Below are 13,523 nucleotides of genomic sequence, written 5' to 3'. Positions count from 1 at the left end.
CTGTCTGAGATATGCAGTACACACATGTGACCACACGGGGGCGCTGACACAACCTCCTGAAGCAAGAATCTGTAGACTACAATGGAGGGACAGGCTGAAGGAAATCCTGAAGCAACCGTATCTCGGATGTATTCCTCATTCTGCACTCACACGCGGTGTATGACGTAATCTGTATTTCAGGACGACGTCTGCAGGTTTTATTCAGTTGTTCGTTAAATTCACTGCGGGTGTGAGAAAGGAAGAAGTCATATAAACAAAGAATAATATGAACCACTTTGTCCTGTTAGGTGCGGCAAGCCCACCACAGTGAGCCCAAAGACGGGCGGAAGTCAGGCAGATGTGCCTTCAAAATAAGACTTAAAATGTTTTTGCACGAGTGTCATAACCTAAAGAAAGAGAAACCCAATCATACATAAATGAAATTTTAGAAATGTAAAACTGTGCTTTCAATAGTTGAGTACGAGCTTTTCCCCTTCTGCCAATTGTAGTTTAATATGCACTTGAGATTTAGGCTTTTTGATATAAAAGGTGTAAGTTACTGATCAACAATAAAACGTTTTGGATATAATTCATTCATTTGTTCTCTCATTTGTTGTGGGATGTTGCCGCTTTTTATCCCCCCTGGGGGGTTACTGGGGCCAAATCCAGGTTGACTCATGGGCGAAGGCCAGGGTACACCCTGAACGAGTCTCCAGCTCATTGCAGGACCCTTACTGATGGCAGTGGCTGCCCCACACCACTGCACATCAGGAGCAATTCTGGGGTTCAGTATCTTGCTCAAGGATACTTCGGCATGTAGCTCAGTCCCACCCCAGGGGAGCAGGGGATTTGAACCAGCGACCTTCCGATCACTGGTCCACCAGCTCTACCCACTGAGCTACAGCCGCCCCTGATTTGTATCTAATTTGTAATTATATTTCCTTCCATATTTGCAAAGCATATACAGATCTGTGAACAAAGACTTTGGGCTGTACGGCTAACGTACGTACGTACAGACCTCTGGAGTAATATTTGAGTGCAACAATGTTATATTTGACATTTTGATTACTTGTAATTGAATTTGTCTCTTCGAAATCTTTTTTCTTTCTTTTCCCAATAACATTCTCTCTGATTGAATTTTTATTAAACATTGCCCATGTTTGAGAAGAGACGTAAACACGTCTGTATATGGCTCATCTTTGTGCACAAATTATGTAGTTTGTGTTGTCACACAGTTCAAAGAACTATTAAACAGTGTTGTAAAAAAACAAAATACACAAAAGTTACGCCTGAGTAAAAGTAAATATATTCTGTTAAAACGTAACTTTGTCACTCATACAAAGGTTTCGGAAGCATCAAAAGGAATTTTCTAACAATAAGTGTACTTAAAGTATAATATCTACAAGTACAAGTTCACTAAAGTAACCAACCCAAGTATGAATTATACATGTGTACTTTATCAGCTGAATATGGGTTTCCAGCAAGTATGCTATCATAATGCACTCCTTACTGAAAGTGATGACTGATGCTACCAGTTAATGATTAAACATGTCTTTTATTTTGAAGAGGCTGACCGGATGTCGCGTGGCTTGCTGCGGCTACCTTGACCCCTGGTTCTGGGCTCGCTGCAGGGGACACAATGCCTTTTCACGGTGAGGAGCTGCTTGTACCCGCGGGTTGTGTGGTCTGAAAGCAGATGTCGGGGCTTTGTTGGAGGACACAGATGTCGAGCAAACCGAGGAGTTCGTGTCCGAGATAATAGCAGCGCAGAGTCCCCGGCGGCCGGACGATGGGACTGCCGGAGCTGCTGCTCGGACTGCTGTGGTTCCGCTCTGCTCTGCTGTGTGCAGGTGAGGAACAACAATGCATCCACACTGCTGTAATGTTTACATGGGAATCTGTGCACACATCTGTCTGTGCTGCGGGAAACGTGATGGCATGACAGAGATTTAGATCATCAGTAAATTCAGTGAGTGGATTTGATGTCAGTGGTCGTTTGCTTGTTTATCGGAATCATCGGAGATTTTGTAGTTCGCAAAGCTTCTAATATCTTTAATATCAGCGCCGAGCAGCCCAATGAAACGTGATGTTCACACCCGCACAGGAGAGGATGTTATTGTTCGCTGCTGTCCCCTGTGTCACTCCTGATAAAGTGATCTGCTGGATGAAGACAAAGTGTTTTGATTGCTGTGATCGGCTGCAGTGAGAAGATAAGGCTATCATGCTGCAGAAACCTGCTGGGGGTTATTGATCTGTGGTGGGTAAATGATCAGGGTCAGTGTGGAAACATGGATGCTCTGTTACAAATGTGATGCTGCTATCAGCATTACATCACTGCTTCTCTGCAGCCAGTCAATCCCTCTCCGTTTCTCCTCCCCCTCCCCTCCCCTCCCCCCTCGCTCTATTATCATATCCTGCACTTTATTGCCATGAGAAAAAAAGGAGGAGGCTGCCAGACCAGCAGACAGGTCACACACTTCCAGGTTTTAGAGGTGTGTGTGTGTGTGTGTGTGTGTGTGTGGACGTGTACGACTGACGTTGTGGGGACATTAATCTGTTTATACATTATGGGGACCCTCTTTCCTTGTAGGGACAAAATGCACTCCCCATGATGTAAATCATTAAGTTTGAGGGTGAAGACTTGGTTTAAGGTGCTGGTAAGGTTTTGTTTATCCTTAAGTCTCCAGGAAGTGAATGTAAGCCTGTTATGTCCCCAAAAGTAAAAACAAGTGTGTTGGTGTGTGGGCTGGAGGGAAGACAACTCAAGAGCAAGTTGTCACACACATCGTTAAACACACACCATCTCAAATAACGTGTCTGTACTTGTTGGACCAGGCTCCTCTTCACACATAAAATACTGCAAAGATCAAAGTCACACACACACAGACATCATTTTAAACAGCTGTAGAGCTTTATAACTGAGAAATAAGTGCACTTGTGAGTCTAGTTTTCTTTTTTATTAACATTTCTAGACACGCTTCAGAGCTTCAGGGGATTCAGTTTTGTTTCTGAAAAACAACATGGATAAAAAACTGAGGGGATTAATACTGGCACAGCAAAATGAAATCTAAAACCAACTTAATCCACCTGTTCCTCTTTCAGGTACACTCAGTTCTGTTACCAGTGGGGTGATTGGACTTTTGAATTTCTTCGATTTTGAGCGCCTTGTACGTTTTTCTGTCTCATGTTATTTTCGTGCACTAGTCCACTACATACCCATTTTCACATCTGTATTTTACTTTTTATTCTATTACTTATGAGTTTAGGATGTTGCCTTAAAAAGATGATGAGCTTTCTTAAGTTCAATGCTTTATGCTTCAACCTTTTTGACTTTTTACTTAAATATCCTTAAATGTCTATGAGAAATGTCTCTTTGGTGGAGGCTAGCTGATAATATCTCTGTACTTTTATTTAAAGAATAAATGAAACATCTAAGAATTGGCGTCCAGTTCAAATCATACTACAATAATATATCAGCATATCATCAGAGCAACTGCTACCTGCTGCTAACTGTAGCTGCCATAACCTTGTAGCGCACTTAAGCGCGTAGCTAGCAGTCCAGTTAGCTAGCCAAGTATACCTGCTATTTGAGCTCACACCGCTAGAACAGGAGCCTTTTGACCGCTGGGGCTAGCTTGTTAGCATGCTAACTTAAGTAGGCATCTATGCAGCACAATACATGAACACAGTTTAATGAACACTAACCCCATTCTGGCCTCCAATGCTACATCTAAACATGAAGTAACTAAAAATAGGTGAAACATCCTGTAGATTGTGTTCCATGCCAACTTGTCCAAGCTGGCACCATCAGGTTTTTTTTTAGCAACCTTTGACTCGAATGTGATTCAGAGGAAACGGCAGTAGAGAGTATGGTAGTTGAATTAATGATCATAGAAATATATTCTATTCTATCTATTGGAGTCTCAACGGTGATCAGAAACTCGCTGCACCAAACAGCAGCCCAGTGCTGCTCTTCTTCGCCGACCATGTGGTTCGGTCCAGTTTTGTGTGTGTGTGTGTGTCCGTGTTTGTGTGTGTGTGAAGCAAGCCATGTCTGGGTAGTCGATATCCATCACTGAGCTCTAAATGATTCCTCCTCCCCACCTCCTTGTTTCACTCTGCTGACTTTACTGACTCATCAAGAAAGAAACAAACACACACACTCAGCAAAAGTGAGCCGACTCACTGCTGTGTGACGATGTTGGATGATCATTGCCGAGCAGTCCAGCTAATGTTCTGTCTCTGTGGTTCTGGTAATTAAGAGGCTTGTTAGCTACTTCTTGCATGTGTTTCAGTCCTGCTGTGCCAATAGGCAGTATGAGATGATTAAACATTGAGCAGGTTTATATAAGAGCCAGAATAAAGTCCTCCCTGTTTTTCTTTTAATTTACGTTACAATTTAAGTTAATACCTCACTCTCCTCTTCTTATTTTCGAACTTCAGAAATCTATCAATGATCCAGATGTCTGTACTTCTCACAGAGAAATGGGATTCATTGGCTCCTCTCTGCACAGATCTCTGTGTTATTCCTGGTGCTCCCCTTGGCCACCTCTCACTGTGTGTTGTTCCCCGGAGCAATCGTGTGATGGCAGCAGGCGATGCTGTTGCCTTGGCTGCCAGTGTGTCTGCTGCTGCTTCTGTTTCAGGCCTCATGTGATCAGCACGGAGCTCCTCTGGAAAGCACTAAGGTCATTTGTCGTGTGAGGCTTTCTTTAAACGTTTTAGCACTGGTCAGAGACAGGATAAAATGTTGCTGAAATTTGGCGACATCAATAATGCTGGATAGCTGTGAACTGTCAGAGTTCCTAGTTCAGATCTACGAAGGTTATAACATGTTTTACTGGTGATTTAACACCATCTGATAAAAAGGATTGTAGAAACTGACATCACTTATGTGTTTGTTCCCATCTCCCTCCGTCTCTTTTGGTACCCAGCAGGCTGCAGTGAGCGAGTGGAGGTCCATACAGAGCGGAGGGGTGTGATCTACAGCCCCTCCTGGCCTTTAAACTACCCCTCTGGAGTCAACTGCAGCTGGCACATCCAGGGAGGTCAGGGAGAGGTCATTACCATCAGGTAGAACCCCTCACACACACACACACACACACACAGTACATACACATGGAAGCTGTCCTGAAAGCACCTGACATGATCTGTTCTGCCCTAGTTTCCGTAACTTCGACGTGGCAGAGTCAGGGAGTTGTTTGGGAGACTGGCTCCTGCTGACTCCTGCGTGGAAAGGGGAATCCAGGCTGTGTGGCTCCGTCCTGCCTCCACCCTTCATCTCCACCAGGGGACGTGTTTGGCTCTATTTCCACTCTCAGGCCAACAGCTCGGGGCAAGCACAGGGCTTCCGCCTCTCCTACATCAGAGGTAGGCTGGAGGAGGGAGGTTATGAGGTCATCTTTTGTCCAGTCTTTAAAGTTAAAGTGTAGATTTTTCTACTTTTTTGTGTTTACGTGTCTAACTTTGACTTTCTTGTTATAAGCTCCAGGAGACAAGGGCAGGAATTCCAGTATACCTGTCCTGCCCGGTACCTGGGCAAATGGCAGTCAAAATCTAATCTAATTTGAAATATAGATCATAAAATGGTCAGTAAGGATAAACAAAATTAACAGAGTTTTGAGTGTTATGGCTAATAATATCATATTTCATATCTTCATCCAGTTATTTATCATACCAGCCCAGTCCCGAAACCGCCCATACCAGAGTGTCATTTTAACAGGACTTTTATTCCTGTCATGTTGCATAGAAATATGAGAAATCTCATATTTTTGAACTGACTGAACTGCTCCAGGCTCTTTCAGCTGGCTATAGACTTAGCCTGTGCCACCTTTATTAAGCACTCTAGGGCACAGGTGCATTATTATAGAGAATACATACATACAGAATAATTGTTTTTTTGTTGTTTTGCTTTACAATATTAAATCATTTAAAATGTAAGATGCCTGCAGGTTTATCTTTTTTTAACAGATTTTTTTTTCTGACTTTCAGTATGGTCCAGCAAATTACAACCGTGGCCTGGTTTAGGATGTATATCACCATGGATTATTAAAAAACTAAATTAATTAGTGAGCATAAGCTGCCAGACTATGCTGTAAGAACAGCTAGGCCAGTTAGGCAGTGATTGGTGTTATAGTGGTGACATTGAAGTGTATTTGTCCAGGAAAACTGCATATGTATATTTCTGTCACACCAATAACTAAAACATCTGTATATTCCAAAGATCGCTCTTGGTTTGGTTTTGATCTTGATCTGCAATAATAAGTTCATTGAAAGAATATTAACCACCAACTATTTTGATATGTGATTAATAGTTTTAGAAATGTTTACTTAAATGTGAGGATTTTCTGCTTTTCTTCGATATTTATGACAGTAAAAGAAGAGTCTTTGGGTTTTGGACTGTTGGTTGGACAAAAGAGGAATATATGACTGGGTTTTGGGAAATTATGATGAGAATTTATCATAATGTTTTGAGATTCCAGTTGAAGGTTAGGGTTAGTGTGATCTTGGAGTGAGGATGTATTCTGTTGTTTCACTCAGCTAAATGCCAGCATGTCTCTTTGTGTTGTGTTAGCATCTTATTCTTGAGTGTTCGTCGCTGGTGTTGCAGTCTGTCAGTTTCTTCTCTCTGCAGGTCACCTCGGTCAGAGCAGCTGTCAGTCAGATGAATTCCTGTGTGGGAATGGAAAGTGTCTTCCTCGCTCCTGGAAGTGCAACAGTCAGGATGAATGTGGCGACGCCACAGATGAACGCGGCTGCTCCCCTCCCCCCACCGATGCCCAGCCTGGCCTCTGCCCCTTCGGCTCCCTCCCGTGCACCGAGGCCCAGTCCACCCGTTGTCTGCCCGCCACCCTGCGCTGCAACGGAGCCCGTGACTGTCATGATGGCACCGACGAGCTGGGCTGTCCAGACACCACATGTGGCAAACGTCTGGGGAATTTCTATGGCTCATTTGCTTCCCCAGATTTTTTCCGGCCAAACAGGAGCGCCACAGCAGAGCTGAGATGTTCCTGGCTGCTGGACACCCAGGACCCCAAGCCTATCGTGCTGCAGCTGGACCTGCGGCTGGGGCCTGGAGACTCGCTGCATGTGTATGACGGCCTGCTGCAGCGGGCAGAGCACCTCTTACAGGTGTTGTCCTATCATAACAACAGGCGTCCAGCGCTGTTGGAGTCGAGCCGGGGGCAGATGAGTGTTTTGTACATGGCCCAGCCTCACAGTCCTGGACACGGCTTCAACGCGACATACCAGGTACAGATGTCCTCCTATGGCTTCCACTCACCATTTCTGCCTTTCCTAGGGAATCAACATGGTTCTGATTTGTAAGGTTGAAAGACAGACAAGCTGTTCTGTAGGTGTAGAGAACAAGCTTTTTCAGTGTCTAGACAGTTATGTATTTCTCCTCCGTCACTCTAGGTCAAAGGTTACTGTTTTCCGGGCGAGCGTCCCTGTGGCAGTGATCAGGGCTGCTACTCTGAACGCCAACGCTGCGACGGCTACTGGCACTGCCCATCAGGGCGCGACGAGGAGGCCTGCCCGACGTGCCCTGAAGGAGAGTTTCCTTGCGAGGGTGGTACTGGAGTGTGCTACCCAGCATCTGAGCGCTGCAACAACCAGAAGAGGTGTCCAGATGGGTCTGACGAGAAGAACTGCTACGACTGCCAGCCTGGAAACTTTCACTGCGGGACTAACTTGTGCATCTTTGAGACATGGCGGTGTGACGGCCAGGAGGACTGCTTAGACGGGAGCGATGAGAGGGACTGCCTGGCAGCCGTGCCCCGGAAGGTGATCACAGCAGCTCTGATTGGCAGTCTGGTCTGCAGCCTCCTGCTGGTCATTGCACTGGGCTGTGCCCTCAAACTCCACTCACTCAGGAACAGAGAGTACAGGTGGGAACACACATTTTTTTTTCCTTTAACTAAGGGGTTTTCATAATCACCTTGAAATTGCTTACTCTATCTACATTACTTCATCTTTTCTGTTTTCTTCTCCACCCTGCTGTCCTCGTCCTCGCTCCCCTGCAGAGCTTTTGAGACTCAGATGACTCGAATTGAGGCCGACTTTGTTCAAAGAGAGGCTCCCCCATCCTACGGTCAGTTAATCGCCCAGGGTCTCATCCCCCCGGTGGAGGATTTCCCTGTATACAACCCCACCCAGGTACTGCATTCACAAATAGTAATACACTCTGGGCCTTATTTTTCTGAAACTAATGATTTGTGTTAACAGGTGTGACCAGTTTGTTTTTGCAATAGCAGTAGTGGTACCATCCTGGCAGACAATATCTCTTTCTGAGCTGCATTTCTGTGTCGGCACATTTTTGTCTGTGCATAAACAATAGGCCCTGTGCATTTAGGCAAAGGCTATAGTACATAAATGCGTTTACATTATTACTACCAATTGTCATTTTTTTTTTACTTAACGCGTTACGAGTTGGCCAATTGGGTCAGATATCTACTTGCTCCAAAATCAATCATTACTTGCCCCTATACTAATAGTTTTATTTATTGGCAGTTACCAAAAAACAATGGCTACCATTATTTGTCATATTTATAATATATAGTATATTATATATAAATCAGAAGCAACAAATATTCTTGCATATCAAAAATGTTAACTCTGAGTTCCCTATTGGCACTTAGCTTCTTCCAACATCAACTCACAAAGACAGTTCGTATTGTTGAGCCCTGCAAGAATGATTTGACATTTCTCATGGAGAGTTTGATTTCTATGCCACTCTGATATCTCTATAATACATATTATGATACTTAGCTTAGCATAAATACTGCACAATTAAAGATCACAAATGATCTGATTTTTTCATGTTAATTATTTAATCTTTGTAAAAAATAGTAAAAGATGGACGTCAGTGGCTCCTTTTATTGGGTAAAATGTATTCAATATAAATATCTCTGTGTCTCCCTGGCTCTCCTCCTTCCCCAGGCCTCCGTATTACAGAACCTGCGGTTGGCGATGCGCAGACAGATCAGACGTCACTCAACACGACGCACCAACTCCTCCTCCTCTCGTCGCCGCCTCGGCCATCTGTGGAGTCATCTGTTCCACAGTGGAGTGCGAGCCAGAGGCCACGCCCCCCTGCTCGACACTCCCGGGCCCACACAGATCACATTAGGGCTCCACAGCTACCGAACAGTGCGTGTGCAAGGGCCCCAGGAAAGGGCCCGGTCTGGAGCAGGGCTCGGGGAGGACATTAATGCATTGGCAGGCTCCTGTTGCTCAGCCACCATGGACCTGCAGCCGTGCACGCCTGAGAGCCCTGCGTCACCTGTGTCCTTTCCATCAGAGGAGGAGGAACTGTCGCCTGTCAGTAGGGAAAGCAGCAGGGCTTCACAGTCTGAGCCCCACACTCCTGTTCAGAATGATTCCTCAACACAGAGCAGACGGCCTACCACTCCCCAGGAAGCCTCCATACCCCCATGCCAGCCGCGGGCATCTAGGAAACTGGTTCTGGAGCTTGCTGTTAACCTGAAGGGTGTTTCCCTGAGACGTTACTCCCCCTTGGGGCCCTTGTCCCCTATCTCACCCCCTGTTTTACCCAACAGCTCCCTCACATCTCCACCCCACCCTCCCTTCCAGGGGCTCGAGGTGACTTCACCTTCTGAACCCTCATCTTCTATAAAAGCAGAGGACAGCGAATGCCACTTTACTGTGGAAGTGCCAAGCAGGGAAACAAGAAGCAGGGATGAGAGGAGGAGGGAGGGCAAGAGCAGACTGTGCAGGTTCAGCAGGACCTTCAGTGATGAAGGAGGAGATTCAGGGAGGGAGACAACGCCATGCTGAAGAGTTTAGGAAGATAATTCCCCTTTGCCACAGTCCGTTAAAACCTGCTGTCGGCAATATCTGCTCTGCTAAAGTGTCCTTGAAATGTGTCCCAACAGACCCAGAGGTGAGACCTGTACCTTTGCCCTACACATTGAGGAGGTACGGTTAAATAAAATTAGCGCATGGCCATTCAGACCATTGAATGCATAAACATTATTTAATTGTGGTCATTTGCTAAGATTAAGAAATCCAGCACTGGCTGTGCTTATGGTCTGTGTCATACAGTAAGTCTCTTTGTCAAACACAAGCTTAATTAGTTGATTAAACACAAACAGACAGCCCCTATAAAATTGTTTGGACATAAACTTATGAGTTTGTTCCATATAATCAAACTCAATTCTGGCCACCAGTACAAATACAATATTGGCAACACTTTCTTACAATGCCAAAGCAGCCTTTGTGTTGTTACCCAGAGCCATTATGCACCGCTATATACTGTGAACCAAGAAGCCTATGAAGTGATCACATCTGAATTTATCTGAATGGTCCCCTACTCTGTCAATTACCACTTTATTGTTTGATTTCCAGAAGGTCATAGTTGGCTGTAGTAAAGCAGAAAGCTGTCAATATTTATATTTTCTTTACTGTCAACAGATCATATGAAAGGCCAAAACCAGGAGTCAGGAGTAAATATTGCTTCTGTTAGGACTATTTTCTGCAGTTATTTGTGGAGGTTGGACGACGTACAATAGAGCTCTAAATCATAGAGGAATAAGATATATCATGTTACACAGACAATACTTGTTGCTAAAATTAATACTTTGTTGGTTTTGGTTGTCTCTAAAATATGACCAGACTTACCTTTTAAATAAAACTTGACATTTTGTCAAACATCTCATTTGCTTTCTGGTGGAGAGGTGAGAAGATGATGCCACCCTTATATCTCTGTCAGCAGCCAGTCAGTTTAGCTTAGCTTAGCTTTGCACAATGACTGGAAAAAGAATGAAACTGGTAGTCTGGCTTCATCTGAGGGTAGTTTAAGAGCTTCAAAGTTGCTGGTTTGCATGTATATGTTACTTTCAGACAGAGCTAGGCTAGCTGTTTTAAGCCGTTTTCAGTTTTTGTGCTAAGAAATGCTAATAGACCCAAGCCAATGGGCAATTAAGTCTGTTCCACAAAAATGTCCAATTATTCATTTTACACTTAATCATGCAGCAGTTCAATCATGCCAAACCCTTGCCAGTATTTGTTCAACCTATACTGTTTGTTCCCAGTGCTGTTCCTGTTTCTCTTCAGTGACCCCTTTGAGAAACCTGAAGATGTTATGTTGTGTTTTGGGAGTTGTTGCAAATAGATTTTTAAATTCAGCATTTTCAAAAGAATATATCAATATTTTAAAAAGCCAAACTTAGATGGTAACTGAGGTAGTGAGTTTAGTAGGTATATTGCCTGTTACTCTGCTCAGCCACTCGTCCTCCTCGATCAAACCCAAACTGTCCTCTCAAGGAAGCCTTTCCTCACTTGAATGCACTTGACTGTCTCTGTGTCAGTATGTCTGATTTCCATTCAGTGCTGTGAAGAATTTATGTAAACATTCAGGAAATGATGGAAAGAGTCTTCACCTCAGAATCATGATTTATTTTTAGTCCTCCTCATGCCGGCAGTACCTCTGCAGTACTGCTGACTGAACACTGCTTCCTGCAGACGTCTGAACTGCTGGTTTGTTCCTTTGGAAATTCATATCTATGTTGAGGGATTTTCTATTACAGGATGTTAAAACAAAGACCTCTATTTTTCAATCTTTAATGGAGACCTGTACTACTTTATATTTCCCTCTCTGCCTTGATGAACATTGACTTTGACTATACCTGCTTGCCTATCTCTGATGTTTTTATAAGGCGTTTCTCTCTAAGATACAGCACTGGTGACCCTTTACTTATCACTATTTGACTTCTGAAGAATGTATCGCTTTCACTTATTGTGAAATCAGTGGATTTCTGCCTCTTTTACTGCAGGATATTGATACTTAACAGTAGAGTCAGGTTACCAATGTAGGGAGGGAGTTAGTGAGAAATGCCCAGAAGCCAAATGCTGGTTGATTTTATTTGTTTTTTCTTGCCATTATTCTTTTAAGTGATCTGAATGTGCCATGCTACCCTCATGTGCTTGCTTCTTATAGAAGTTTTGTCATGAATGGCTGCTACATGCTATGTGCCATTAGAGATGTGTCCCCCTCACAACTAATTCCTGTCTAATGATCTGTTCAGATTTCCCCACCTTTCCTTTAGACGTGGAGAATAAAAAAATAAAAAAATCACTTTTCTTAATATTTTTCATAGTGTTTTAGTGTGTGTGTGTGTGTGTGTTTTAAACTGGCTTACTACTACCTGTTCAAAGCCTGTTGTCCTTATTTGCAGAATGTATGTCCTTACTTGCTTTTTCCAGCGCACTGTGTGTGTTGAAAAATGCCTTAAATGGTTTTTGCTCACTTTTGTAAATATCATGGAAGGTGTCATGGATCAGGGTTGAGGTTTACATGATTGAAGAGATTGGATTTGTCTGTGTGTCTGGATGATGTGACATGTGATTGGTACAACTGACTGCAGTGCACTACTTAGTCAGGAATCTCTGGGATTATTATGGCAAGAGAGTTGAGGAAGATCATTTGCTTTTCAGCAACCTTAATGCAGTGTATTTATTAGTTTGTTTGAATGAAAATCTGTGAAAGTCTTGGTGACAGTCATTGCTTTCATCATTTTTAAAATGCAGCCCACAAATGAAAATTAAGTGGTAACATATTGCATTTTTCATTCTTAGTATGTAGTTGTGTCACATTGGGTGCTACGTGATTATGGTGATGGTTTAATATCGGTTAGCCAGGATCAGGGTTTTCTGTACTGTACCCTGGGTGTTGTAATAAACTGCTGGTAAGAGCCAAGTCATGATCTTCTAAATTGTTTTGTCTGTGTTTTTGCATTGCTTTTCGCTCTGATGTACATAGCCAAACCCTTTGCAATTTGCTACAGCCACAGAGTAATAATAGCAGACAGGTAAATACACTGAATTAAGACGATTGACAAGTAAAATACTACTGAACCAGCTTGTCTGAACATGGCATCCCCTCTCCTTTCTGTTTGATTTTGAAGCTTCTTCCCTATTAAAGGCTGAAGTCAGCATTAACTATTTGTATAAAAGCATTTCTCTCATTTTGAAAACTATATTTCTATATTTTGAGCTGAAAGAGGTCACCCTGACATTGCGGGGTTTGTTGATCAAAACTCTGTACAGACTTCTTTCTTTAATTCATTGTTTACCTGTGCCTGCAATTAATAAACTTCAAGCTCTTTATCATTTACTGATTTATGTCCCCTGTGTACAAAATAAATGCTGTATCAATTTTTTCTGTGACAATGTTTACTCATTGTTTTTTAGCTCAATGCTAAGGACAACAGGCTAACATGTTCACAGTGATAATGCCAACATGTTTAATAAGGGCAGTGTTGTGAAAAATACTCAAAAGTCATATTGGAATAAAAGTAAAGATATCATATTAAAATATTACTATGGCAAAAGTAAAAAAAATAAATAAAAAAAACTACCATATAAATAGTACTTTAGTAAAAGTATCTGATATGTACGGAAGAGGATTAGGGCCACATGTGAATTTTTTTTTTTTAGTTCTGACTTTAAAGTCAGAATTCTGAGAAAAAAGTCAGAATTCTGAGAATAAAGTCAGAATTCTGAGAATAAAGTCAGAAGTCTGC

General features: G+C 43.0%; 1 protein-coding gene across 2 annotated transcripts; it reads left to right on the top strand.

The window, feature by feature from the left end:
• Nucleotides 1-1,548: 1,548 nt before the first annotated feature.
• On the top strand, nt 1,549-13,160 carry lrp3 (low density lipoprotein receptor-related protein 3). 2 transcript variants are annotated; one of them, XM_030415235.1, is made up of 7 exons: nt 1,549-1,829; nt 4,917-5,052; nt 5,144-5,349; nt 6,614-7,230; nt 7,396-7,868; nt 8,004-8,136; nt 8,920-13,160. In XM_030415235.1, the coding sequence occupies exons 1-7, from the start codon at nt 1,769-1,771 to the stop codon at nt 9,775-9,777; spliced, it is 2,484 nt and encodes an 827-aa protein (XP_030271095.1). In that variant the 5' UTR covers nt 1,549-1,768; the 3' UTR covers nt 9,778-13,160. The 2 variants fall into 2 exon arrangements, with proteins under 2 accessions (XP_030271095.1, XP_030271094.1); XM_030415234.1 differs by having other exon boundaries at nt 4,914-5,052.
• The last annotated feature ends 363 nt before the right edge of the window (nt 13,161-13,523 follow it).

Source organism: Sparus aurata, chromosome 4 (genome assembly GCF_900880675.1).
Source record: "Sparus aurata chromosome 4, fSpaAur1.1, whole genome shotgun sequence".
Taxonomy (NCBI): domain Eukaryota; kingdom Metazoa; phylum Chordata; class Actinopteri; order Spariformes; family Sparidae; genus Sparus; species Sparus aurata.
Note: the sequence above shows the minus strand (reverse complement) of the source record. Positions and strands in the feature narration are given on the sequence as shown.

Bases quoted from the DNA above. Each gene is read 5' to 3' on its own strand.
- lrp3 (XM_030415234.1), top strand. From the start codon at position 1,769: ATGGGACTGCCGGAGCTGCTGCTCGGACTGCTGTGGTTCCGCTCTGCT. The intron at 7,231-7,395 runs GTACAGATGTCC...CCGTCACTCTAG, and splicing joins GCTTCAACGCGACATACCAG to GTCAAAGGTTACTGTTTTCC. The intron at 8,137-8,919 runs GTACTGCATTCA...CTCCTTCCCCAG, and splicing joins CTGTATACAACCCCACCCAG to GCCTCCGTATTACAGAACCT.